This window comes from Lepisosteus oculatus, unplaced genomic scaffold (assembly GCF_040954835.1).
Source record: "Lepisosteus oculatus isolate fLepOcu1 unplaced genomic scaffold, fLepOcu1.hap2 HAP2_SCAFFOLD_571, whole genome shotgun sequence".
NCBI classification, from domain to species: domain Eukaryota; kingdom Metazoa; phylum Chordata; class Actinopteri; order Semionotiformes; family Lepisosteidae; genus Lepisosteus; species Lepisosteus oculatus.
This window is the reverse complement of record NW_027168119.1, coordinates 17,010-42,955: the sequence shown is the minus strand read 5'-3', so window position 1 is coordinate 42,955 and position 25,946 is coordinate 17,010. Positions and strand designations below refer to the sequence as shown.

General features: G+C 59.6%; 1 protein-coding gene across 1 annotated transcript in view; it reads left to right on the top strand.

The window, feature by feature from the left end:
* Nucleotides 1–25,004, top strand: part of LOC138231346 (uncharacterized) — a 32,372-nt gene extending 7,368 nt beyond the window's left edge. Inside the window, exons 5-8 of the mRNA XM_069186548.1 lie at nt 14,568–14,667; nt 14,802–14,867; nt 20,017–20,109; nt 20,178–25,004. Coding sequence (XP_069042649.1) covers nt 14,568–14,667; nt 14,802–14,867; nt 20,017–20,109; nt 20,178–20,345 — 427 coding nt within the window. The 3' untranslated portion in view covers nt 20,346–25,004. The remainder of the gene's footprint in view (nt 1–14,567; nt 14,668–14,801; nt 14,868–20,016; nt 20,110–20,177) is intronic.
* Nucleotides 25,005–25,946: the final 942 nt, after the last annotated feature.

Genomic DNA, 25,946 nt, shown 5'->3' with positions numbered 1-25,946 from the left:
CGGTGTATTGACCCCTCTCTCTCTCTCAGTGCGGTGTATTGACCCCTCTCTCTCTCGGTGCGGTGTATTGACCCCTCTCTCTCTCTCTGTGCGGTGTATTGACCCCTCTCTCTCTCTGTGCGGTGTATTGACCCCCTCTCTCTCTCTCGGTGCGGTGTATTGACCCCTCTCTCTCTCAGTGCGGTGTATTGACCCCTCTCTCTCTCTCTGTGCGGTGTATTGACCCCTCTCTCTCTCAGTGCGGTGTATTGACCCCTCTCTCTCTCTCTGTGCGGTGTATTGACCCCTCTCTCTCTCAGTGCGGTGTATTGACCCCTCTCTCTCTCTCGGTGCGGTGTATTGACCCCTCTCTCTCTCAGTGCGGTGTATTGACCCCTCTCTCTCTCTCTCAGTGCGGTGTATTGACCCCCCCCGGGGGAATCTCTCTGCGGTGTATTGACCCCTCTCTCTCTCAGTGCGGTGTATTGACCCCTCTCTCTCTCTCTCAGTGCGGTGTATTGACCCCTCTCTCTCTCTCTCAGTGCGGTGTATTGACCCCTCTCTCTCTCGGTGCGGTGTATTGACCCCTCTCTCTCTCTCAGTGCAGTGTATTGACCCCTCTCTCTCTCAGTGCGGTGTATTGACCCCTCTCTCTCTCAGTGCGGTGTATTGACCCCTCTCTCTCTCTCAGTGCGGTGTATTGACCCCTCTCTCTCTCGGTGCGGTGTATTGACCCCTCTCTCTCTCAGTGCGGTGTATTGACCCCTCTCTCTCTCTCTCAGTGCGGTGTATTGACCCCTCTCTCTCTCGGTGCGGTGTATTGACCCCTCTCTCTCTCTCAGTGCAGTGTATTGACCCCTCTCTCTCTCAGTGCGGTGTATTGACCCCTCTCTCTCTCAGTGCGGTGTATTGACCCCTCTCTCTCTCTCAGTGCGGTGTATTGACCCCTCTCTCTCTCGGTGCGGTGTATTGACCCCTCTCTCTCTCTCTGTGCGGTGTATTGACCCCTCTCTCTCTCTCAGTGCGGTGTATTGACCCCTCTCTCTCTCAGTGCGGTGTATTGACCCCTCTCTCTCTCGGTGCGGTGTATTGACCCCTCTCTCTCTCGGTGCGGTGTATTGACCCCTCTCTCTCTCTCGGTGCGGTGTATTGACCCCTCTCTCTCTCGGTGCGGTGTATTGACCCCTCTCTCTCTCAGTGCGGTGTATTGACCCCTCTCTCTCTCTCGGTGCGGTGTATTGACCCCTCTCTCTCTCTCTGTGCGGTGTATTGACCCCTCTCTCTCTCAGTGCGGTGTATTGACCCCTCTCTCTCTCTCAGTGCGGTGTATTGACCCCTCTCTCTCTCGGTGCGGTGTATTGACCCCTCTCTCTCTCTCAGTGCGGTGTATTGACCCCTCTCTCTCTCAGTGCGGTGTATTGACCCCTCTCTCTCTCTCTGTGCGGTGTATTGACCCCTCTCTCTCTCGGTGCGGTGTATTGACCCCTCTCTCTCTCTCTGTGCGGTGTATTGACCCCTCTCTCAGTGCGGTGTATTGACCCCTCTCTCTCTCTCTCTCAGTGCGGTGTATTGACCCCTCTCTCTCTCTCAGTGCGGTGTATTGACCCCTCTCTCTCTCGGTGCGGTGTATTGACCCCTCTCTCTCTCTCAGTGCGGTGTATTGACCCCTCTCTCTCAGTGCGGTGTATTGACCCCTCTCTCTCTCTCTGTGCGGTGTATTGACCCCTCTCTCTCTCTCTGTGCGGTGTATTGACCCCTCTCTCTCTCGGTGCGGTGTATTGACCCCTCTCTCTCTCTCTCGGTGCGGTGTATTGACCCCTCTCTCTCTCTCTGTGCGGTGTATTGACCCCTCTCTCTCTCTCAGTGCGGTGTATTGACCCCTCCCTCTCTCTCAGTGCGGTGTATTGACCCCTCTCTCTCTCTGTGCGGTGTATTGACCCCTCTCTCTCTCTGTGCGGTGTATTGACCCCTCTCTCTCTCTCAGTGCGGTGTATTGACCCCTCTCTCTCTCTCAGTGCGGTGTATTGACCCCTCTCTCTCTCTCTGTGCGGTGTATTGACCCCTCTCTCTCTCTCTGTGCGGTGTATTGACCCCTCTCTCTCTCGGTGCGGTGTATTGACCCCTCTCTCTCTCTCTGTGCGGTGTATTGACCCCTCTCTCTCTCTCAGTGCGGTGTATTGACCCCTCTCTCTCTCTCAGTGCGGTGTATTGACCCCTCTCTCTCTCTCGGTGCGGTGTATTGACCCCTCTCTCTCTCTCAGTGCGGTGTATTGACCCCTCTCTCTCTCTCTCTCTCTCTCTGTGCGGTGTATTGACCCCTCTCTCTCTCTCTGTGCGGTGTATTGACCCCTCTCTCTCTCGGTGCGGTGTATTGACCCCTCTCTCTCTCTCAGTGCGGTGTATTGACCCCTCTCTCTCTCTCGGTGCGGTGTATTGACCCCTCTCTCTCTCTCTCTCTCGGTGCGGTGTATTGACCCCTCTCTCTCTCTCAGTGCGGTGTATTGACCCCTCTCTCTCTCTCGGTGCGGTGTATTGACCCCTCTCTCTCTCTCAGTGCGGTGTATTGACCCCTCTCTCTCTCTCGGTGCGGTGTATTGACCCCTCTCTCTCTCTCTCTCTCTCAGTGCGGTGTATTGACCCCTCTCTCTCTCTCAGTGCGGTGTATTGACCCCTCTCTCTCTCTCAGTGCGGTGTATTGACCCCTCTCTCTCTCTCGGTGCGGTGTATTGACCCCTCTCTCTCTCAGTGCGGTGTATTGACCCCTCTCTCTCTCTCAGTGCGGTGTATTGACCCCTCTCTCTCTCGGTGCGGTGTATTGACCCCTCTCTCTCTCTCAGTGCGGTGTATTGACCCCTCTCTCTCTCTCGGTGCGGTGTATTGACCCCTCTCTCTCTCAGTGCGGTGTATTGACCCCTCTCTCTCTCAGTGCGGTGTATTGACCCCTCTCTCTCTCAGTGCGGTGTATTGACCCCTCTCTCTCTCAGTGCGGTGTATTGACCCCTCTCTCTCTCGGTGCGGTGTATTGACCCCTCTCTCTCTCTCTGTGCGGTGTATTGACCCCTCTCTCTCTCAGTGCGGTGTATTGACCCCTCTCTCTCTCTCAGTGCGGTGTATTGACCCCTCTCTCTCTCAGTGCGGTGTATTGACCCCTCTCTCTCTCAGTGCGGTGTATTGACCCCTCTCTCTCTCTCGGTGCGGTGTATTGACCCCTCTCTCTCTCAGTGCGGTGTATTGACCCCTCTCTCTCTCAGTGCGGTGTATTGACCCCTCTCTCTCTCTCTGTGCGGTGTATTGACCCCTCTCTCTCTCTCAGTGCGGTGTATTGACCCCTCTCTCTCTCTCGGTGCGGTGTATTGACCCCTCTCTCTCTCGGTGCGGTGTATTGACCCCTCTCTCTCTCTCGGTGCGGTGTATTGACCCCTCTCTCTCTCAGTGCGGTGTATTGACCCCTCTCTCTCTCTCAGTGCGGTGTATTGACCCCTCTCTCTCTCTCGGTGCGGTGTATTGACCCCTCTCTCTCTCGGTGCGGTGTATTGACCCCTCTCTCTCTCTCGGTGCGGTGTATTGACCCCTCTCTCTCTCAGTGCGGTGTATTGACCCCTCTCTCTCTCAGTGCGGTGTATTGACCCCTCTCTCTCTCTCGGTGCGGTGTATTGACCCCTCTCTCTCTCTCAGTGCGGTGTATTGACCCCTCTCTCTCTCTCAGTGCGGTGTATTGACCCCTCTCTCTCTCAGTGCGGTGTATTGACCCCTCTCTCTCTCAGTGCGGTGTATTGACCCCTCTCTCTCTCTCTGTGCGGTGTATTGACCCCTCTCTCTCTCTCGGTGCGGTGTATTGACCCCTCTCTCTCTCTCTGTGCGGTGTATTGACCCCTCTCTCTCTCTCAGTGCGGTGTATTGACCCCTCTCTCTCTCTGTGCGGTGTATTGACCCCTCTCTCTCTCGGTGCGGTGTATTGACCCCTCTCTCTCTCAGTGCGGTGTATTGACCCCTCTCTCTCTCTCAGTGCGGTGTATTGACCCCTCTCTCTCTCTCTGTGTGGTGTATTGACCCCTCTCTCTCTCTCTCTCTCAGTGCGGTGTATTGACCCCTCTCTCTCTCTCAGTGCGGTGTATTGACCCCTCTCTCTCTCGGTGCGGTGTATTGACCCCTCTCTCTCTCTCAGTGCGGTGTATTGACCCCTCTCTCTCTCTCTGTGCGGTGTATTGACCCCTCTCTCTCTCTCAGTGCGGTGTATTGACCCCTCTCTCAGTGCGGTGTATTGACCCCTCTCTCTCTCTCAGTGCAGTGTATTGACCCCTCTCTCTCTCTCAGTGCGGTGTATTGACCCCTCTCTCTCTCGGTGCGGTGTATTGACCCCTCTCTCTCTCTCTCTCTCTCGGTGCGGTGTATTGACCCCTCTCTCAGTGCGGTGTATTGACCCCTCTCTCTCTCAGTGCGGTGTATTGACCCCTCTCTCTCTCGGTGCGGTGTATTGACCCCTCTCTCTCTCGGTGCGGTGTATTGACCCCTCTCTCTCTCGGTGCGGTGTATTGACCCCTCTCTCTCTCTCTGTGCAGTGTATTGACCCCTCTCTCTCTCTGTGCGGTGTATTGACCCCTCTCTCTCTCTCGGTGCGGTGTATTGACCCCTCTCTCTCTCTCGGTGCGGTGTATTGACCCCTCTCTCTCTCAGTGCGGTGTATTGACCCCTCTCTCTCTCAGTGCGGTGTATTGACCCCTCTCTCTCTCTCGGTGCGGTGTATTGACCCCTCTCTCTCTCTCAGTGCGGTGTATTGACCCCTCTCTCTCTCTCTGTGCAGTGTATTGACCCCTCTCTCTCTCAGTGCGGTGTATTGACCCCTCTCTCAGTGCGGTGTATTGACCCCTCTCTCTCTCTCAGTGTGTCTGTATTGACCCCTCTCTCTCTCGGTGCGGTGTATTGACCCCTCTCTCTCTCTCAGTGCGGTGTATTGACCCCTCTCTCTCTCTCAGTGCGGTGTATTGACCCCTCTCTCTCTCAGTGCGGTGTATTGACCCCTCTCTCTCTCTCGGTGCGGTGTATTGACCCCTCTCTCTCTCTCGGTGCGGTGTATTGACCCCTCTCTCTCTCTCAGTGCGGTGTATTGACCCCTCTCTCTCTCTGTGCGGTGTATTGACCCCTCTCTCTCTCAGTGCGGTGTATTGACCCCTCTCTCTCTCTGTGCGGTGTATTGACCCCTCTCTCTCTCTCAGTGCGGTGTATTGACCCCTCTCTCTCTCTCTCTCTCAGTGCGGTGTATTGACCCCTCTCTCTCTCTCTGTGCAGTGTATTGACCCCTCTCTCTCTCTCTCTCTCAGTGCGGTGTATTGACCCCTCTCTCTCTCTCTGTGCAGTGTATTGACCCCTCTCTCTCTCTCGGTGCGGTGTATTGACCCCTCTCTCTCTCTCTCTCTCAGTGCGGTGTATTGACCCCTCTCTCTCTCTCTGTGCAGTGTATTGACCCCTCTCTCTCTCTGTGCGGTGTATTGACCCCTCTCTCTCTCTCTGTGCGGTGTATTGACCCCTCTCTCTCTCGGTGCGGTGTATTGACCCCTCTCTCTCTCTCAGTGCGGTGTATTGACCCCTCTCTCTCTCTCTGTGCAGTGTATTGACCCCTCTCTCTCTCAGTGCGGTGTATTGACCCCTCTCTCTCTCTCGGTGCGGTGTATTGACCCCTCTCTCTCTCTCGGTGCGGTGTATTGACCCCTCTCTCTCTCTCTCAGTGCGGTGTATTGACCCCTCTCTCAGTGCGGTGTATTGACCCCTCTCTCTCTCTCAGTGTGTCTGTATTGACCCCTCTCTCTCTCGGTGCGGTGTATTGACCCCTCTCTCTCTCTCTCTCTCAGTGCGGTGTATTGACCCCTCTCTCTCTCTCAGTGCGGTGTATTGACCCCTCTCTCTCTCAGTGCGGTGTATTGACCCCTCTCTCTCTCTCAGTGCGGTGTATTGACCCCTCTCTCTCTCTCTGTGCGGTGTATTGACCCCTCTCTCTCTCTCGGTGCGGTGTATTGACCCCTCTCTCTCTCTCAGTGCGGTGTATTGACCCCTCTCTCAGTGCGGTGTATTGACCCCTCTCTCTCTCTCAGTGCGGTGTATTGACCCCTCTCTCTCTCTCTGTGCGGTGTATTGACCCCTCTCTCTCTCTCGGTGCGGTGTATTGACCCCTCTCTCTCTCTCAGTGCGGTGTATTGACCCCTCTCTCTGTGCGGTGTATTGACCCCTCTCTCTCTCGGTGCGGTGTATTGACCCCTCTCTCTCTCTGTGCGGTGTATTGACCCCTCTCTCTCTCTCAGTGCGGTGTATTGACCCCTCTCTCTCTCTCAGTGCGGTGTATTGACCCCTCTCTCTCTCTCTGTGCAGTGTATTGACCCCTCTCTCTCTCTCGGTGCGGTGTATTGACCCCTCTCTCTCTCAGTGCGGTGTATTGACCCCTCTCTCTCTCTCTCAGTGCGGTGTATTGACCCCTCTCTCTCTCTCGGTGCGGTGTATTGACCCCTCTCTCTCTCTCGGTGCGGTGTATTGACCCCTCTCTCTCTCTCAGTGCGGTGTATTGACCCCTCTCTCTCTCTCTGTGCGGTGTATTGACTCCTCTCTCTCTCTCTCAGTGCGGTGTATTGACCCCTCTCTCTCTCTCAGTGCGGTGTATTGACCCCTCTCTCAGTGCGGTGTATTGACCCCTCTCTCTCTCGGTGCGGTGTATTGACCCCTCTCTCAGTGCGGTGTATTGACCCCTCTCTCTCTCTCAGTGCGGTGTATTGACCCCTCTCTCTCTCTCAGTGCGGTGTATTGACCCCTCTCTCAGTGCGGTGTATTGACCCCTCTCTCTCTCTCAGTGCGGTGTATTGACCCCTCTCTCTCTCGGTGCGGTGTATTGACCCCTCTCTCTCTCAGTGCGGTGTATTGACCCCTCTCTCTCTCTCTCAGTGCGGTGTATTGACCCCTCTCTCTCTCTCAGTGCGGTGTATTGACCCCTCTCTCTCTCTGTGCGGTGTATTGACCCCTCTCTCTCTCGGTGCGGTGTATTGACCCCTCTCTCTCTCTGTGCGGTGTATTGACCCCTCTCTCTCTCTCAGTGCGGTGTATTGACCCCTCTCTCTCTCTCAGTGCGGTGTATTGACCCCTCTCTCTCTCTCGGTGCGGTGTATTGACCCCTCTCTCTCTCTGTGCGGTGTATTGACCCCTCTCTCTCTCTCAGTGCGGTGTATTGACCCCTCTCTCTCTCTCTGTGCGGTGTATTGACCCCTCTCTCTCTCTCTGTGCGGTGTATTGACCCCTCTCTCTCTCAGTGCGGTGTATTGACCCCTCTCTCTCTCTCTGTGCGGTGTATTGACCCCTCTCTCTCTCTCAGTGCGGTGTATTGACCCCTCTCTCAGTGCGGTGTATTGACCCCTCTCTCTCTCTCAGTGCGGTGTATTGACCCCTCTCTCTCTCGGTGCGGTGTATTGACCCCTCTCTCTCTCTCAGTGCGGTGTATTGACCCCTCTCTCTCTCTCTCTCTCAGTGCAGTGTATTGACCCCTCTCTCTCTCGGTGCGGTGTATTGACCCCTCTCTCTCTCAGTGCGGTGTATTGACCCCTCTCTCTCTCTCAGTGCAGTGTATTGACCCCTCTCTCTCTCGGTGCGGTGTATTGACCCCTCTCTCTCTCTCAGTGCGGTGTATTGACCCCTCTCTCTCTCTCGGTGCGGTGTATTGACCCCTCTCTCTCTCTCTGTGCAGTGTATTGACCCCTCTCTCTCTCTCGGTGCGGTGTATTGACCCCTCTCTCTCTCTCAGTGCGGTGTATTGACCCCTCTCTCTCTCTCAGTGCGGTGTATTGACCCCTCTCTCTCTCTCAGTGCGGTGTATTGACCCCTCTCTCTCTCGGTGCGGTGTATTGACCCCTCTCTCTCTCAGTGCGGTGTATTGACCCCTCTCTCTCTCAGTGCGGTGTATTGACCCCTCTCTCTCTCTCAGTGCGGTGTATTGACCCCTCTCTCTCTCTCAGTGCGGTGTATTGACCCCTCTCTCTCTCAGTGCGGTGTATTGACCCCTCTCTCTCTCTCTGTGCGGTGTATTGACCCCTCTCTCTCTCGGTGCGGTGTATTGACCCCTCTCTCTCTCAGTGCGGTGTATTGACCCCTCTCTCTCTCGGTGCGGTGTATTGACCCCTCTCTCTCTCTCTGTGCGGTGTATTGACCCCTCTCTCTCTCTGTGCGGTGTATTGACCCCTCTCTCTCTCTCAGTGCGGTGTATTGACCCCTCTCTCTCTCTCAGTGCAGTGTATTGACCCCTCTCTCTCTCGGTGCGGTGTATTGACCCCTCTCTCTCTCAGTGCGGTGTATTGACCCCTCTCTCTCTCTCTGTGCGGTGTATTGACCCCTCTCTCTCTCGGTGCGGTGTATTGACCCCTCTCTCTCTCTCAGTGCAGTGTATTGACCCCTCTCTCTCTCGGTGCGGTGTATTGACCCCTCTCTCTCTCAGTGCGGTGTATTGACCCCTCTCTCTCTCTCGGTGCGGTGTATTGACCCCTCTCTCTCTCTCGGTGCGGTGTATTGACCCCTCTCTCTCTCTCTGTGCGGTGTATTGACCCCTCTCTCTCTCTCAGTGCGGTGTATTGACCCCTCTCTCTCTCAGTGCGGTGTATTGACCCCTCTCTCTCTCGGTGCGGTGTATTGACCCCTCTCTCTCTCTCAGTGCGGTGTATTGACCCCTCTCTCTCTCTCTGTGCAGTGTATTGACCCCTCTCTCTCTCAGTGCGGTGTATTGACCCCTCTCTCTCTCTCTGTGCGGTGTATTGACCCCTCTCTCTCTCTCAGTGCGGTGTATTGACCCCTCTCTCTCTCAGTGCGGTGTATTGACCCCTCTCTCTCTCTCAGTGCGGTGTATTGACCCCTCTCTCTCTCGGTGCGGTGTATTGACCCCTCTCTCTCTCTCAGTGCGGTGTATTGACCCCTCTCTCTCTCGGTGTGGTGTATTGACCCCTCTCTCTCTCGGTGCGGTGTATTGACCCCTCTCTCTCTCTCTGTGCGGTGTATTGACCCCTCTCTCTCTCGGTGCGGTGTATTGACCCCTCTCTCTCTCGGTGCGGTGTATTGACCCCTCTCTCTCTCTCTCAGTGCGGTGTATTGACCCCTCTCTCTCTCTCGGTGCGGTGTATTGACCCCTCTCTCTCTCTCGGTGCGGTGTATTGACCCCTCTCTCTCTCTCTGTGCAGTGTATTGACCCCTCTCTCTCTCTCTCTCTCGGTGCGGTGTATTGACCCCTCTCTCTCTCTCTCTCTCAGTGCGGTGTATTGACCCCTCTCTCTCTCTCTCTCTCAGTGCGGTGTATTGACCCCTCTCTCTCTCTCTGTGCAGTGTATTGACCCCTCTCTCTCTCTGTGCGGTGTATTGACCCCTCTCTCTCTCTCGGTGCGGTGTATTGACCCCTCTCTCTCTCTCGGTGCGGTGTATTGACCCCTCTCTCTCTCAGTGCGGTGTATTGACCCCTCTCTCTCTCAGTGCGGTGTATTGACCCCTCTCTCTCTCTCGGTGCGGTGTATTGACCCCTCTCTCTCTCTCAGTGCGGTGTATTGACCCCTCTCTCTCTCTCTGTGCAGTGTATTGACCCCTCTCTCTCTCAGTGCGGTGTATTGACCCCTCTCTCTCTCTCGGTGCGGTGTATTGACCCCTCTCTCTCTCAGTGCGGTGTATTGACCCCTCTCTCTCTCTCGGTGCGGTGTATTGACCCCTCTCTCTCTCTCTGTGCGGTGTATTGACCCCTCTCTCTCTCTCAGTGCGGTGTATTGACCCCTCTCTCTCTCTCGGTGCGGTGTATTGACCCCTCTCTCAGTGCGGTGTATTGACCCCTCTCTCTCTCTCAGTGTGTCTGTATTGACCCCTCTCTCTCTCGGTGCGGTGTATTGACCCCTCTCTCTCTCTCTCTCTCAGTGCGGTGTATTGACCCCTCTCTCTCTCTCAGTGCGGTGTATTGACCCCTCTCTCTCTCAGTGCGGTGTATTGACCCCTCTCTCTCTCTCAGTGCGGTGTATTGACCCCTCTCTCTCTCTCGGTGCGGTGTATTGACCCCTCTCTCTCTCTCGGTGCGGTGTATTGACCCCTCTCTCTCTCTCAGTGCGGTGTATTGACCCCTCTCTCAGTGCGGTGTATTGACCCCTCTCTCTCTCAGTGCGGTGTATTGACCCCTCTCTCTCTCTCTGTGCGGTGTATTGACCCCTCTCTCTCTCTCAGTGCGGTGTATTGACCCCTCTCTCTCTCTCAGTGCGGTGTATTGACCCCTCTCTCTCTCTCTGTGCAGTGTATTGACCCCTCTCTCTCTCTCGGTGCGGTGTATTGACCCCTCTCTCTCTCAGTGCGGTGTATTGACCCCTCTCTCTCTCTCTCAGTGCGGTGTATTGACCCCTCTCTCTCTCTGTGCAGTGTATTGACCCCTCTCTCTCTCTCTCAGTGCGGTGTATTGACCCCTCTCTCTCTCGGTGCGGTGTATTGACCCCTCTCTCTCTCAGTGCGGTGTATTGACCCCTCTCTCTCTCGGTGCGGTGTATTGACCCCTCTCTCTCTCTCAGTGCGGTGTATTGACCCCTCTCTCTCTCAGTGCGGTGTATTGACCCCTCTCTCTCTCTCTCAGTGCGGTGTATTGACCCCTCTCTCTCTCTCTGTGCGGTGTATTGACCCCTCTCTCTCTCTCGGTGCGGTGTATTGACCCCTCTCTCTCTCTCGGTGCGGTGTATTGACCCCTCTCTCTCTCAGTGCGGTGTATTGACCCCTCTCTCTCTCGGTGCGGTGTATTGACCCCTCTCTCTCTCGGTGCGGTGTATTGACCCCTCTCTCTCTCAGTGCGGTGTATTGACCCCTCTCTCTCTCTCTCAGTGCGGTGTATTGACCCCTCTCTCTCTCTCAGTGCGGTGTATTGACCCCTCTCTCTCTCTGTGCGGTGTATTGACCCCTCTCTCTCTCGGTGCGGTGTATTGACCCCTCTCTCTCTCTGTGCGGTGTATTGACCCCTCTCTCTCTCTCAGTGCGGTGTATTGACCCCTCTCTCTCTCTCAGTGCGGTGTATTGACCCCTCTCTCTCTCTCGGTGCGGTGTATTGACCCCTCTCTCTCTCTGTGCGGTGTATTGACCCCTCTCTCTCTCTCAGTGCGGTGTATTGACCCCTCTCTCTCTCTCGGTGCGGTGTATTGACCCCTCTCTCTCTCTCTGTGAGGTGTATTGACCCCTCTCTCTCTCTCTGTGCAGTGTATTGACCCCTCTCTCTCTCTGTGCGGTGTATTGACCCCTCTCTCTCTCTCAGTGCGGTGTATTGACCCCTCTCTCTCTCTCAGTGCGGTGTATTGACCCCTCTCTCTCTCTCTGTGCGGTGTATTGACCCCTCTCTCTCTCTCTGTGCAGTGTATTGACCCCTCTCTCTCTCTGTGCGGTGTATTGACCCCTCTCTCTCTCTCAGTGCGGTGTATTGACCCCTCTCTCTCTCGGTGCGGTGTATTGACCCCTCTCTCTCTCGGTGCGGTGTATTGACCCCTCTCTCTCTCTGTGCGGTGTATTGACCCCTCTCTCTCTCTCAGTGCGGTGTATTGACCCCTCTCTCTCTCTCAGTGCGGTGTATTGACCCCTCTCTCTCTCGGTGCGGTGTATTGACCCCTCTCTCTCTCTCAGTGCGGTGTATTGACCCCTCTCTCTCTCTCTCTCTCAGTGCAGTGTATTGACCCCTCTCTCTCTCGGTGCGGTGTATTGACCCCTCTCTCTCTCAGTGCGGTGTATTGACCCCTCTCTCTCTCTCAGTGCAGTGTATTGACCCCTCTCTCTCTCGGTGCGGTGTATTGACCCCTCTCTCTCTCTCAGTGCGGTGTATTGACCCCTCTCTCTCTCTCTCTCTCAGTGCGGTGTATTGACCCCTCTCTCTCTCTCTGTGCGGTGTATTGACCCCTCTCTCTCTCTCGGTGCGGTGTATTGACCCCTCTCTCTCTCTCGGTGCGGTGTATTGACCCCTCTCTCTCTCTCGGTGCGGTGTATTGACCCCTCTCTCTCTCTCAGTGCGGTGTATTGACCCCTCTCTCTCTCAGTGCGGTGTATTGACCCCTCTCTCTCTCGGTGCGGTGTATTGACCCCTCTCTCTCTCAGTGCGGTGTATTGACCCCTCTCTCTCTCGGTGCGGTGTATTGACCCCTCTCTCTCTCTCGGTGCGGTGTATTGACCCCTCTCTCTCTCGGTGCGGTGTATTGACCCCTCTCTCTCTCAGTGCGGTGTATTGACCCCTCTCTCTCTCTCTGTGCAGTGTATTGACCCCTCTCTCTCTCTCGGTGCGGTGTATTGACCCCTCTCTCTCTCTCAGTGCGGTGTATTGACCCCTCTCTCTCTCTCAGTGCGGTGTATTGACCCCTCTCTCTCTCAGTGCGGTGTATTGACCCCTCTCTCTCTCGGTGCGGTGTATTGACCCCTCTCTCTCTCAGTGCGGTGTATTGACCCCTCTCTCTCTCGGTGCGGTGTATTGACCCCTCTCTCTCTCTCGGTGCGGTGTATTGACCCCTCTCTCTCTCGGTGCGGTGTATTGACCCCTCTCTCTCTCAGTGCGGTGTATTGACCCCTCTCTCTCTCTCTGTGCAGTGTATTGACCCCTCTCTCTCTCTCGGTGCGGTGTATTGACCCCTCTCTCTCTCTCAGTGCGGTGTATTGACCCCTCTCTCTCTCTCAGTGCGGTGTATTGACCCCTCTCTCTCTCAGTGCGGTGTATTGACCCCTCTCTCTCTCAGTGCGGTGTATTGACCCCTCTCTCTCTCGGTGCGGTGTATTGACCCCTCTCTCTCTCTCGGTGCGGTGTATTGACCCCTCTCTCTCTCGGTGCGGTGTATTGACCCCTCTCTCTCTCAGTGCGGTGTATTGACCCCTCTCTCTCTCTCAGTGCGGTGTATTGACCCCTCTCTCTCTCGGTGTGGTGTATTGACCCCTCTCTCTCTCGGTGCGGTGTATTGACCCCTCTCTCTCTCTCAGTGCGGTGTATTGACCCCTCTCTCTCTCAGTGCGGTGTATTGACCCCTCTCTCTCTCTCTCAGTGCGGTGTATTGACCCCTCTCTCTCTCTCAGTGCGGTGTATTGACCCCTCTCTCTCTCAGTGCGGTGTATTGACCCCTCTCTCTCTCAGTGCGGTGTATTGACCCCTCTCTCTCTCTCAGTGCGGTGTATTGACCCCTCTCTCTCTCTCAGTGCGGTGTATTGACCCCTCTCTCTCTCAGTGCGGTGTATTGACCCCTCTCTCTCTCTCTGTGCGGTGTATTGACCCCTCTCTCTCTCAGTGCGGTGTATTGACCCCTCTCTCTCTCAGTGCGGTGTATTGACCCCTCTCTCTCTCAGTGCGGTGTATTGACCCCTCTCTCTCTCTCAGTGCGGTGTATTGACCCCTCTCTCTCTCTCAGTGCGGTGTATTGACCCCTCTCTCTCTCAGTGCGGTGTATTGACCCCTCTCTCTCTCTCTCAGTGCGGTGTATTGACCCCTCTCTCTCTCTCGGTGCGGTGTATTGACCCCTCTCTCTCTCTCAGTGCGGTGTATTGACCCCTCTCTCTCTCAGTGCGGTGTATTGACCCCTCTCTCTCTCAGTGCGGTGTATTGACCCCTCTCTCTCTCTCTGTGCGGTGTATTGACCCCTCTCTCTCTCTGTGCGGTGTATTGACCCCTCTCTCTCTCTCGGTGCGGTGTATTGACCCCTCTCTCTCTCTGTGCGGTGTATTGACCCCTCTCTCTCTCGGTGCGGTGTATTGACCCCTCTCTCTCTCTCAGTGCAGTGTATTGACCCCTCTCTCTCTCGGTGCGGTGTATTGACCCCTCTCTCTCTCAGTGCGGTGTATTGACCCCTCTCTCTCTCTCGGTGCGGTGTATTGACCCCTCTCTCTCTCAGTGCGGTGTATTGACCCCTCTCTCTCTCTCGGTGCGGTGTATTGACCCCTCTCTCTCTCTCGGTGCGGTGTATTGACCCCTCTCTCTCTCTCAGTGCGGTGTATTGACCCCTCTCTCTCTCGGTGCGGTGTATTGACCCCTCTCTCTCTCTCAGTGCGGTGTATTGACCCCTCTCTCTCTCTCTGTGCAGTGTATTGACCCCTCTCTCTCTCAGTGCGGTGTATTGACCCCTCTCTCTCTCTCTGTGCGGTGTATTGACCCCTCTCTCTCTCTCAGTGCGGTGTATTGACCCCTCTCTCTCTCAGTGCGGTGTATTGACCCCTCTCTCTCTCTCAGTGCGGTGTATTGACCCCTCTCTCTCTCGGTGCGGTGTATTGACCCCTCTCTCTCTCTCAGTGCGGTGTATTGACCCCTCTCTCTCTCGGTGTGGTGTATTGACCCCTCTCTCTCTCGGTGCGGTGTATTGACCCCTCTCTCTCTCTCTGTGCGGTGTATTGACCCCTCTCTCTCTCGGTGCGGTGTATTGACCCCTCTCTCTCTCTCTGTGCGGTGTATTGACCCCTCTCTCTCTCGGTGCGGTGTATTGACCCCTCTCTCTCTCAGTGCGGTGTATTGACCCCTCTCTCTCTCTCTGTGCGGTGTATTGACCCCTCTCTCTCTCGGTGCGGTGTATTGACCCCTCTCTCTCTCGGTGCGGTGTATTGACCCCTCTCTCTCTCAGGATGATCTCCGGTCCTCATGTCTGCGGCGACTCTCTCCAGATTGACCCGGTGTCCGGTCAGGTCCTGACTGGCTCGTGGAGGAAGGAGAAGGCCCTGGAGGTGAGAGAAACTACAGATCCCATCTCTCCGCCGGCGAGGGCATGCTGGGACCTGTAGTCCCGGGCCGTCGCCCGAGCTGTCCTGTGCCCTGTCCTCCCGGGCGTGTGGTCAGCCTGTGCCCCTGTGTGTGTCAGGTCTGGGACTACAGCTCCGGCCGGAAGGCTGCCGACGTCCCCGACGATCCTGTGGGACAGAGCAAGGTGAGTCTCTGTGGGATCACCTGAGCCCCGTCTCCCGTCTCCCGCCTCCCGCCTCCCGTCTCCCGCCTCCCGTCTCCCGCCTCCCGTCTCCCGTCTCCTCTGTGTCTCTGCGTCTCTGTGTGATCGTGCGCCCTGCCCTGCCTGAGCCCCGTCTCCCGTCTCCTCTGTGTCTCTGCGTCTCTGTGTGATCGTGCGCCCTGCCCTGCCTGAGCCCCGTCTCCCGTCTCCTCTGTGTCTCTGTGTCTCTGTGTGATCGTGCGCCCTGCCCCGCCTGAGCCCCGTCTCCCGTCTCCCGTCTCCTCTGTGTCTCTGTGTCTCTGTGTGATCGTGCGCCCTGCCCCGCCTGAGCCCCGTCTCCCGTCTCCTCTGTGTCTCCCGTCTCCTCTGTGTCTCTGTGTCTCTGTGTGATCGTGCGCCCTGCCCTGCCTGAGCCCCGTCTCCCGTCTCCTCTGTGTCTCTGTGTCTCTGTGTGATCGTGCGCCCTGCCCCCCCTGAGCCCCGTCTCCCGTCTCCTCTGTGTCTCTGTGTCTCTGTGTGATCGTGCGCCCTGCCCCCCCTGAGCCCCGTCTCCCGTCTCCTCTGTGTCTCTGTGTCTCTGTGTGATCGTGCGCCCTGCCCCCCCTGAGCCCCGTCTCCCGTCTCCTCTGTGTCTCTGTGTCTCTGTGTGATCGTGCGCCCTGCCCCGCCTGAGCTCCGTCTCCCGTCTCCTCCATGTCTCTGTGTCTCTGTGTGATCGTGCGCCCTGCCCCGCCTGAGCCCCGTCTCCCGTCTCCTCTGTGTCTCCCGTCTCCTCTGTGTCTCTGCGTCTCTGTGTGATCGTGCGCCCTGCCCCCCCTGAGCCCCGTCTCCCGTCTCCTCTGTGTCTCTGTGTCTCTGTGTGATCGTGCGCCCTGCCCCCCCTGAGCCCCGTCTCCCGTCTCCTCTGTGTCTCTGTGTCTCTGTGTGATCGTGCGCCCTGCCCCCCCTGAGCCCCGTCTCCCGTCTCCTCTGTGTCTCTGTGTCTCTGTGTGATCGTGCGCCCTGCCCTGCCTGAGTCCCGTCTCCCGTCTCCTCTGTGTCTCTGTGTCTCTGTGTGATCGTGCGCCCTGCCCCGCCTGAGCCCCGTCTCCCGTCTCCTCTGTGTCTCTGTGTCTCTGTGTGATCGTGCGCCCTGCCCTGCCTGAGCCCCGTCTCCCGTCTCCTCTGTGTCTCTGTGTCTCTGTGTGATCGTGCGCCCTGCCCTGCCTGAGCCCCGTCTCCCGTCTCCTCTGTGTCTCTGTGTCTCTGTGTGATCGTGCGCCCTGCCCCGCCTGAGCCCCGTCTCCCGTCTCCTCTGTGTCTCTGTGTCTCTGTGTGATCGTGCGCCCTGCCCCGCCTGAGCCCCGTCTCCCGTCTCCTCTGTGTCTCTGTGTCTCTGTGTGATCGTGCGCCCTGCCCCGCCTGAGCCCCGTCTCCCGTCTCCTCTGTGTCTCTGTGTCTCTGTGTGATCGTGCGCCCTGCCCCGCCTGAGCCCCGTCTCCCGTCTCCTCTGTGTCTCTGTGTCTCTGTGTGATCGTGCGCCCTGCCCCGCCTGAGCCCCGTCTCCCGTCTCCTCTGTGTCTCTGTGTGATCGTGCGCTCTGCCCCGCCTGAGCCCCGTCTCCCGTCTCCTCTGTGTCTCCCGTCTCCTCTGTGTCTCTGTGTCTCTGTGTGATCGTGCGCCCTGCCCCGCCTGAGTCCCGTCTCCCGTCTCCTCTGTGTCTCTGTGTCTCTGTGTGATCGTGCGCCCTGCCCCCCCTGAGCCCCGTCTCCCGTCTCCTCTGTGTCTCTGTGTCTCTGTGTGATCGTGCGCCCTGCCCCCCCTGAGCCCCGTCTCCCGTCTCCTCTGTGTCTCTGTGTCTCTGTGTGATCGTGCGCCCTGCCCCGCCTGAGCCCCGTCTCCCGTCTCCTCTGTGTCTCTGTGTCTCTGTGTGATTGTGCGCCCTGCCCCGCCTGAGCCCCGTCTCCCGTCTCCCGTCTCCTCTGTGTCTCTGTGTCTCTGTGTGATCGTGCGCCCTGCCCCGCCTGAGCCCCGTCTCCCGTCTCCTCTGTGTCTCTGTGTCTCTGTGTGATCGTGCGCCCTGCCCTGCCTGAGCCCCGTCTCCCGTCTCCTCTGTGTCTCTGTGTCTCTGTGTGATCGTGCGCCCTGCCCTGCCTGAGCCCCGTCTCCCGTCTCCTCTGTGTCTCTGTGTCTCTGTGTGATCGTGCGCCCTGCCCTGCCTGAGCCCCGTCTCCCGTCTCCTCTGTGTCTCTGTGTCTCTGTGTGATCGTGCGCCCTGCCCCCCCTGAGCCCCGTCTCCCGTCTCCTCTGTGTCTCTGTGTCTCTGTGTGATCGTGCGCCCTGCCCCCCCTGAGCCCCGTCTCCCGTCTCCTCTGTGTCTCTGAGTCTCTGTGTGATCGTGCGCCCTGCCCCGCCTGAGCTCCGTCTCCCGTCTCCTCCATGTCTCTGTGTCTCTGTGTGATCGTGCGCCCTGCCCCGCCTGAGCCCCGTCTCCCGTCTCCTCTGTGTCTCCCGTCTCCTCTGTGTCTCTGCGTCTCTGTGTGATCGTGCGCCCTGCCCCGCCTGAGCCCCGTCTCCCGTCTCCTCTGTGTCTCTGTGTCTCTGTGTGATCGTGCGCCCTGCCCCGCCTGAGCCCCGTCTCCCGTCTCCTCTGTGTCTCTGTGTCTCTGTGTGATCGTGCGCCCTGCCCCGCCTGAGCCCCGTCTCCCGTCTCCTCTGTGTCTCTGTGTCTCTGTGTGATCGTGCGCCCTGCCCCCCCTGAGCCCCGTCTCCCGTCTCCTCTGTGTCTCTGTGTCTCTGTGTGATCGTGCGCCCTGCCCCCCCTGAGCCCCGTCTCCCGTCTCCTCTGTGTCTCTGTGTCTCTGTGTGATCGTGCGCCCTGCCCTGCCTGAGCCCCGTCTCCCGTCTCCTCTGTGTCTCTGTGTCTCTGTGTGATCGTGCGCCCTGCCCTGCCTGAGTCCCGTCTCCCGTCTCCTCTGTGTCTCTGTGTCTCTGTGTGATCGTGCGCCCTGCCCCCCCTGAGCCCCGTCTCCCGTCTCCTCTGTGTCTCTGTGTCTCTGTGTGATCGTGCGCCCTGCCCCCCCTGAGCCCCGTCTCCCGTCTCCTCTGTGTCTCTGTGTCTCTGTGTGATCGTGCGCCCTGCCCCCCCTGAGCCCCGTCTCCCGTCTCCTCTGTGTCTCTGTGTCTCTGTGTGATCGTGCGCCCTGCCCCCCCTGAGCCCCGTCTCCCGTCTCCTCTGTGTCTCTGTGTCTCTGTGTGATCGTGCGCCCTGCCCCGCCTGAGCTCCGTCTCCCGTCTCCTCCATGTCTCTGTGTCTCTGTGTGATCGTGCGCCCTGCCCCGCCTGAGCCCCGTCTCCCGTCTCCTCTGTGTCTCCCGTCTCCTCTGTGTCTCTGCGTCTCTGTGTGATCGTGCGCCCTGCCCCCCCTGAGCCCCGTCTCCCGTCTCCTCTGTGTCTCTGTGTCTCTGTGTGATCGTGCGCCCTGCCCCCCCTGAGCCCCGTCTCCCGTCTCCTCTGTGTCTCTGTGTGATCGTGCGCCCTGCCCTGCCTGAGCCCCGTCTCCCGTCTCCTCTGTGTCTCTGTGTCTCTGTGTGATCGTGCGCCCTGCCCCCCCTGAGCCCCGTCTCCCGTCTCCTCTGTGTCTCTGTGTCTCTGTGTGATCGTGCGCCCTGCCCCCCCTGAGCTCCGTCTCCCGTCTCCTCTGTGTCTCTGTGTCTCTGTGTGATCGTGCGCCCTGCCCCGCCTGAGCCCCGTCTCCCGTCTCCTCTGTGTCTCTGTGTCTCTGTGTGATCGTGCGCCCTGCCCCGCCTGAGCCCCGTCTCCCGTCTCCTCTGTGTCTCTGTGTCTCTGTGTGATCGTGCGCCCTGCCCTGCCTGAGCCCCGTCTCCCGTCTCCTCTGTGTCTCTGTGTCTCTGTGTGATCGTGCGCCCTGCCCCGCCTGAGCCCCGTCTCCCGTCTCCTCTGTGTCTCTGTGTCTCTGTGTGATCGTGCGCCCTGCCCCGCCTGAGCCCCGTCTCCCGTCTCCTCTGTGTCTCTGTGTCTCTGTGTGATCGTGCGCCCTGCCCCCCTGAGCCCCGTCTCCCGTCTCCTCTGTGTCTCTGTGTCTCTGTGTGATCGTGCGCCCTGCCCCGCCTGAGCCCCGTCTCCCGTCTCCCGTCTCCTCTGTGTCTCTGTGTCTCTGTGTGATCGTGCGCCCTGCCCCGCCTGAGCCCCGTCTCCCGTCTCCTCTGTGTCTCCCGTCTCCTCTGTGTCTCTGTGTCTCTGTGTGATCGTGCGCCCTGCCCCGCCTGAGCCCCGTCTCCCGTCTCCTCTGTGTCTCTGTGTCTCTGTGTGATCGTGCGCCCTGCCCCGCCTGAGCCCCGTCTCCCGTCTCCTCTGTGTCTCTGTGTCTCTGTGTGATCGTGCGCCCTGCCCCGCCTGAGCCCCGTCTCCCGTCTCCTCTGTGTCTCTGTGTCTCTGTGTGATCGTGCGCCCTGCCCCCCCTGAGCCCCGTCTCCCGTCTCCTCTGTGTCTCTGTGTCTCTGTGTGATCGTGCGCCCTGCCCCGCCTGAGCCCCGTCTCCCGTCTCCTCTGTGTCTCTGCGTCTCTGTGTGATCGTGCGCCCTGCCCCGCCTGAGCCCCGTCTCCCGTCTCCTCTGTGTCTCTGCGTCTCTGTGTGATCGTGCGCCCTGCCCCCCCTGAGCCCCGTCTCCCGTCTCCTCTGTGTCTCTGTGTCTCTGTGTGATTGTGCGCCCTGCCCCGCCTGAGCCCCGTCTCCCGTCTCCTCTGTGTCTCTGTGTCTCTGTGTGATCGTGCGCCCTGCCCCGCCTGAGCCCCGTCTCCCGTCTCCTCTGTGTCTCTGTGTCTCTGTGTGATCGTGCCCCCTGCCCCGCCTGAGCCCCGTCTCCCGTCTCCTCTGTGTCTCTGTGTCTCTGTGTGATCGTGCGCCCTGCCCCGCCTGAGCCCCGTCTCCCGTCTCCTCTGTGTCTCTGTGTCTCTGTGTGATCGTGCGCCCTGCCTGAGCCCCGTCTCCCGTCTCCTCTGTGTCTCTGTGTCTCTGTGTGATCGTGCGCCCTGCCTGAGCCCCGTCTCCCGTCTCCTCTGTGTCTATGTGTCTCTGTGTGATTGTGCGCCCTGCCCCGCCTGAGTCCCGTCTCCCGTCTCCTGTGCTCAGATCTACAGCTGCCACTGGCTGGGACAGGAGCGCGTCGTGGCGGGAGGCAGCCAGGCCAACCTGCTGCGTGTGATCGACAGGAGGACGCTCTCGGTCAGTATCGCGGGGGGGGGGCGGGGGGGGCTGGGCGCCCCTGTCTGACCCCTCCTCTCGCCCCTCAGACCGTCTCCAGGCTGGCCGGGCTGCCCTCGGCGGTCTTCAGCTCCTGCGTCTGCCCCGGGGGCCAGCGCGCCGGGCTCGTCGCCGCCTCCTCCGGCCGGGGGGTCTTCCTCCTGGACACGAGCCCCGGCCCCCCGCCCGCGGAGCCCCGCCCCACACCTGAGGCCTGACGGACAGCGGGAAGGACTGGCCCGCCTCTCCCACAATGCCCCGCTTCTCTCGAGCACCGCTCTCCCACAATGCCCCGCTTCTCTCACAGACCGCCTCACCCACAATGCCCCGCTTCTCTCACGCACCGCTCTCCCACAATGCACCGCTTCTCTCACGCACCGCTCTCCCACAATGCCCCGCTTCTCTCACGCACCGCTCTCCCACAATGCCCCGCTTCTCTCACGCACCGCTCTCCCACAATGCCCCGCTTCTCTCACGCACCGCTCTCCCACAATGCCCCGCTTCTCTCACGCACAGCTCTCCCACAATGCCCCGCTTCTCTCACGCACAGCTCTCCCACAATGCCCCGCTTCTCTCACGCACCGCTCTCCCACAATGCCCCGCTTCTCTCACGCACCGCTCTCCCACAATGCCCCACTTCTCTCACGCACCGCTCTCCCACAGTGCCCCGCTTCTCTCACGCACCGCTCTCCCACAATGCACCGCTTCTCTCACGCACCGCTCTCCCACAATGCACCGCTTCTCTCACGCACCGCTCTCCCACAATGCCCCGCTTCTCTCACGCACCGCTCTCCCACAATGCCCCGCATCTCTCCAGGACCGCCTCTCCCACAATGCCCCGCTTCTCTCACGCACCGCTCTCCCACAATGCCCCGCTTCTCTCACGCACCGCTCTCCCACAATGCCCCACTTCTCTCACGCACCGCTCTCCCACAATGCCCCGCTTCTCTCACGCACCGCTCTCCCACAATGCCCCGCTTCTCTCACGCACCGCTCTCCCACAATGCCCCGCTTCTCTCACGCACCGCTCTCCCACAATGCCCCGCTTCTCTCACGCACCGCTCTCCCACAATGCACCGCTTCTCTCACGTACCGCTCTCCCACAATGCACCGCTTCTCTCACGCACCGCTCTCCCACAATGCCCCGCTTCTCTCACGCACCGCTCTCCCACAATGCACCGCTTCTCTCACGCACCGCTCTCCCACAATGCCCCGCTTCTCTCACGCACCGCTCTCCCACAATGCCCCGCTTCTCTCACGCACCGCTCTCCCACAATGCCGCACTTCTCTCACGCACCGCTCTCCCACAATGCCCCACTTCTCTCACGCACCGCTCTCCCACAGTGCCCCGCTTCTCTCACGCACCGCTCTCCCACAATGCACCGCTTCTCTCACGCACCGCTCTCCCACAATGCACCGCTTCTCTCACGCACCGCTCTCCCACAATGCCCCGCATCTCTCCAGGACCGCCTCTCCCACAATGCCCCGCTTCTCTCACGCACCGCTCTCCCACAATGCCCCGCTTCTCTCACGCACCGCTCTCCCACAATGCCCCACTTCTCTCACGCACCGCTCTCCCACAATGCCCCGCTTCTCTCACGCACCGCTCTCCCACAATGCCCCGCTTCTCTCACGCACCGCTCTCCCACAATGCCCCGCTTCTCTCACGCACCGCTCTCCCACAATGCCCCGCTTCTCTCACGCACCGCTCTCCCACAATGCACCGCTTCTCTCACGCACCGCTCTCCCACAATGCCCCGCTTCTCTCACGCACCGCTCTCCCACAATGCCCCGCCTCTCTCACGCACCGCTCTCCCACAATGCCCCGCTTCTCTCACGCACCGCTCTCCCACAATGCACCGCTTCTCTCACGCACCGCTCTCCCACAATGCCCCGCTTCTCTCACGCACCGCTCTCCCACAATGCCCCGCTTCTCTCACGCACCGCTCTCCCACAATGCCCCGCTTCTCTCACGCACCGCTCTCCCACAATGCCCCGCTTCTCTCACGCACCGCTCTCCCACAATGCCCCGCTTCTCTCACGCACAGCTCTCCCACAATGCCCCGCTTCTCTCACGCACCGCTCTCCCACAGTGCACCGCTTCTCTCACGTACCGCTCTCCCACAATGCCCCGCTTCTCTCACGCACCGCTCTCCCACAATGCCCCGCTTCTCTCACGCACCGCTCTCCCACAATGCCCCGCTTCTCTCACGCACCGCTCTCCCACAATGCCCCGCTTCTCTCACGCACCGCTCTCCCACAATGCCCCGCTTCTCTCACGCACCGCTCTCCCACAATGCCCCGCTTCTCTCACGTACCGCTCTCCCACAATGCCCCGCTTCTCTCACGCACCGCTCTCCCACAATGCCCCGCTTCTCTCACGCACCGCTCTCCCACAATGCCCCGCATCTCTCCAGGACCGCCTCTCCCACAATGCCCCGCTTCTCTCACGCACCGCTCTCCCACAATGCCCCGCTTCTCTCACGCACCGCTCTCCCACAATGCCCCGCTTCTCTCACGCACCGCTCTCCCACAATGCCCCGCTTCTCTCACAGACTGCCTCTCCCACAATGCCCCACTTCTCTCACGCACAGCTCTCCCACAATGCCCCGCTTCTCTCACGCACAGCTCTCCCACAATGCCCCACTTCTCTCACGCACCGCTCTCCCACAATGCCCCACTTCTCTCACGCACCGCTCTCCCACAATGCCCCGCTTCTCTCACGCACCGCTCTCCCACAATGCCCCGCTTCTCTCACGCACCGCTCTCCCACAATGCCCCGCTTCTCTCACGCACCGCTCTCCCACAATGCCCCGCTTCTCTCACGCACCGCTCTCCCACAATGCCCCACTTCTCTCACGCACCGCTCTCCCACAATGCCCCGCATCTCTCCAGGACCGCCTCTCCCACAATGCCCCGCTTCTCTCACGCACCGCTCTCCCACAGTGCACCGCTTCTCTCACGTACCGCTCTCCCACAATGCCCCGCATCTCTCCAGGACCGCCTCTCCCACAATGCCCCGCTTCTCTCACGCACCGCTCTCCCACAATGCCCCGCTTCTCTCACGCACCGCTCTCCCACAATGCCCCGCTTCTCTCACGCACCGCTCTCCCACAGTGCACCGCTTCTCTCACGTACCGCTCTCCCACAATGCCCCGCTTCTCTCACGCACCGCTCTCCCACAATGCCCCGCTTCTCTCACGCACCGCTCTCCCACAATGCCCCGCATCTCTCCAGGACCGCCTCTCCCACAATGCCCCGCTTCTCTCACGCACCGCTCTCCCACAATGCCCCGCTTCTCTCACGCACCGCTCTCCCACAATGCCCCGCTTCTCTCACGCACTGCTCTCCCACAATGCCCCGCTTCTCTCACGCACCGCTCTCCCACAATGCCCCGCTTCTCTCACGCACCGCTCTCCCACAATGCCCCGCTTCTCTCACGCACCGCTCTCCCACAATGCCCCGCATCTCTCCAGGACCGCCTCTCCCACAATGCCCCGCTTCTCTCACGCACCGCTCTCCCACAATGCCCCGCTTCTCTCACGCACCGCTCTCCCACAATGCCCCGCTTCTCTCACGCACCGCTCTCCCACAATGCCCCGCTTCTCTCACGCACCGCTCTCCCACAATGCCCCGCTTCTCTCACGCACCGCTCTCCCACAATGCACCGCTTCTCTCACGTACCGCTCTCCCACAATGCCCCGCTTCTCTCACGCACCGCTCTCCCACAATGCCCCGCTTCTCTCACGCACAGCTCTCCCACAATGCCCCGCTTCTCTCACGCACCGCTCTCCCACAGTGCACCGCTTCTCTCACGCACCGCTCTCCCACAATGCCCCGCTTCTCTCACGCACCGCTCTCCCACAATGCCCCACTTCTCTCACGCACCGCTCTCCCACAATGCCCCGCTTCTCTCACGCACCGCTCTCCCACAATGCCCCGCTTCTCTCACGCACCGCTCTCCCACAATGCCCCGCTTCTCTCACGCACCGCTCTCCCACAATGCCCCGCATCTCTCCAGGACCGCCTCTCCCACAATGCACCGCTTCTCTCACGCACCGCTCTCCCACAATGCCCCGCTTCTCTCACGCACCGCTCTCCCACAATGCACCGCTTCTCTCACGCACCGCTCTCCCACAATGCACCGCTTCTCTCACGCACCGCTCTCCCACAATGCCCCGCTTCTCTCACGCACCGCTCTCCCACAATGCCCCGCTTCTCTCACGCACAGCTCTCCCACAATGCCCCGCTTCTCTCACGCACCGCTCTCCCACAATGCCCCGCTTCTCTCACGCACCGCTCTCCCACAATGCCCCGCTTCTCTCACGCACCGCTCTCCCACAATGCCCCGCATCTCTCCAGGACCGCCTCTCCCACAATGCACCGCTTCTCTCACGCACCGCTCTCCCACAATGCCCCGCTTCTCTCACGCACCGCTCTCCCACAATGCACCGCTTCTCTCACGCACCGCTCTCCCACAATGCCCCGCTTCTCTCACGCACCGCTCTCCCACAATGCCCCGCTTCTCTCACGCACCGCTCTCCCACAATGCCCCGCTTCTCTCACGCACCGCTCTCCCACAATGCCCCACTTCTCTCACGCACCGCTCTCCCACAATGCCCCGCATCTCTCCAGGACCGCCTCTCCCACAATGCCCCGCTTCTCTCACGCACCGCTCTCCCACAATGCCCCGCTTCTCTCACGCACCGCTCTCCCACAATGCCCCGCTTCTCTCACGCACCGCTCTCCCACAATGCCCCGCTTCTCTCACGCACCGCTCTCCCACAATGCCCTGAATGACTTCACCTCCCATAATGATTTTCTGCACCTTCCCCAACACACTAAATAGGAGAAAATAAAGATTTATTCAACCTAAAGCTGTTTGTGCAAATCACTTTCTGGGCCTGTGGGGTCAGTGTGACCCCGACTGTGTGTGAGAGTCAGTGTCTGGGCCTGTGGGGTCAGTGTGACCCTGACTGTGTGTGAGAGTCAGTGTCCGGGCCTGTGGGGGCAGTGTGACCCCGACTGTGTGTGTGAGTCAGTGTCTGGGCCTGTGGGGTCAGTGTGACCCTGACTGTGTGTGAGAGTCAGTGTCTGGGCCTGTGGGGTCAGTGTGACCCTGACTGTGTGTGAGAGTCAGTGTCCGGGCCTGTGGGGTCAGTGTGACCCTGACTGTGTGTGAGAGTCAGTGTCTGGGCCTGTGGGGTCAGTGTGACCCTGACTGTGTGTGAGTCAGTGTCTGGGCCTGTGGGGTCAGTGTGACCCCGACTGTGTGTGAGAGTCAGTGTCTGGGCCTGTGGGGTCAGTGTGACCCCGACTGTGTGTGAGAGTCAGTGTCTGGGCCTGTGGGGTCAGTGTGACCCTGACTGTGTGTGAGAGTCAGTGTCCGGGCCTGTGGGGGTCAGTATGACCCTGACTGTGTGTGAGAGTCAGTGTCCGGGCCTGTGGGGTCAGTGTGACCCTGACTGTGTGTGAGAGTCAGTGTCCGGGCCTGTGGGGTCAGTGTGACCCTGACTGTGTGTGAGAGTCAGTGTCCGGGCCTGTGGGGTCAGTGTGACCCTGACTGTGTGTGAGAGTCAGTGTCCGGGCCTGTGGGGTCAGTGTGACCCTGACTGTGTGTGAGAGTCAGTGTCCGGGCCTGTGGGGTCAGTGTGACCCTGACTGTGTGTGAGAGTCAGTGTCCGGGCCTGTGGGGTCAGTGTGACCCTGACTGTGTGTGTGAGTCAGTGTCTGGGCCTGTGGGGTCAGTGTGACCCTGACTGTGTGTGAGAGTCAGTGTCCGGGCCTGTGGGGTCAGTGTGACCCTGACTGTGTGTGAG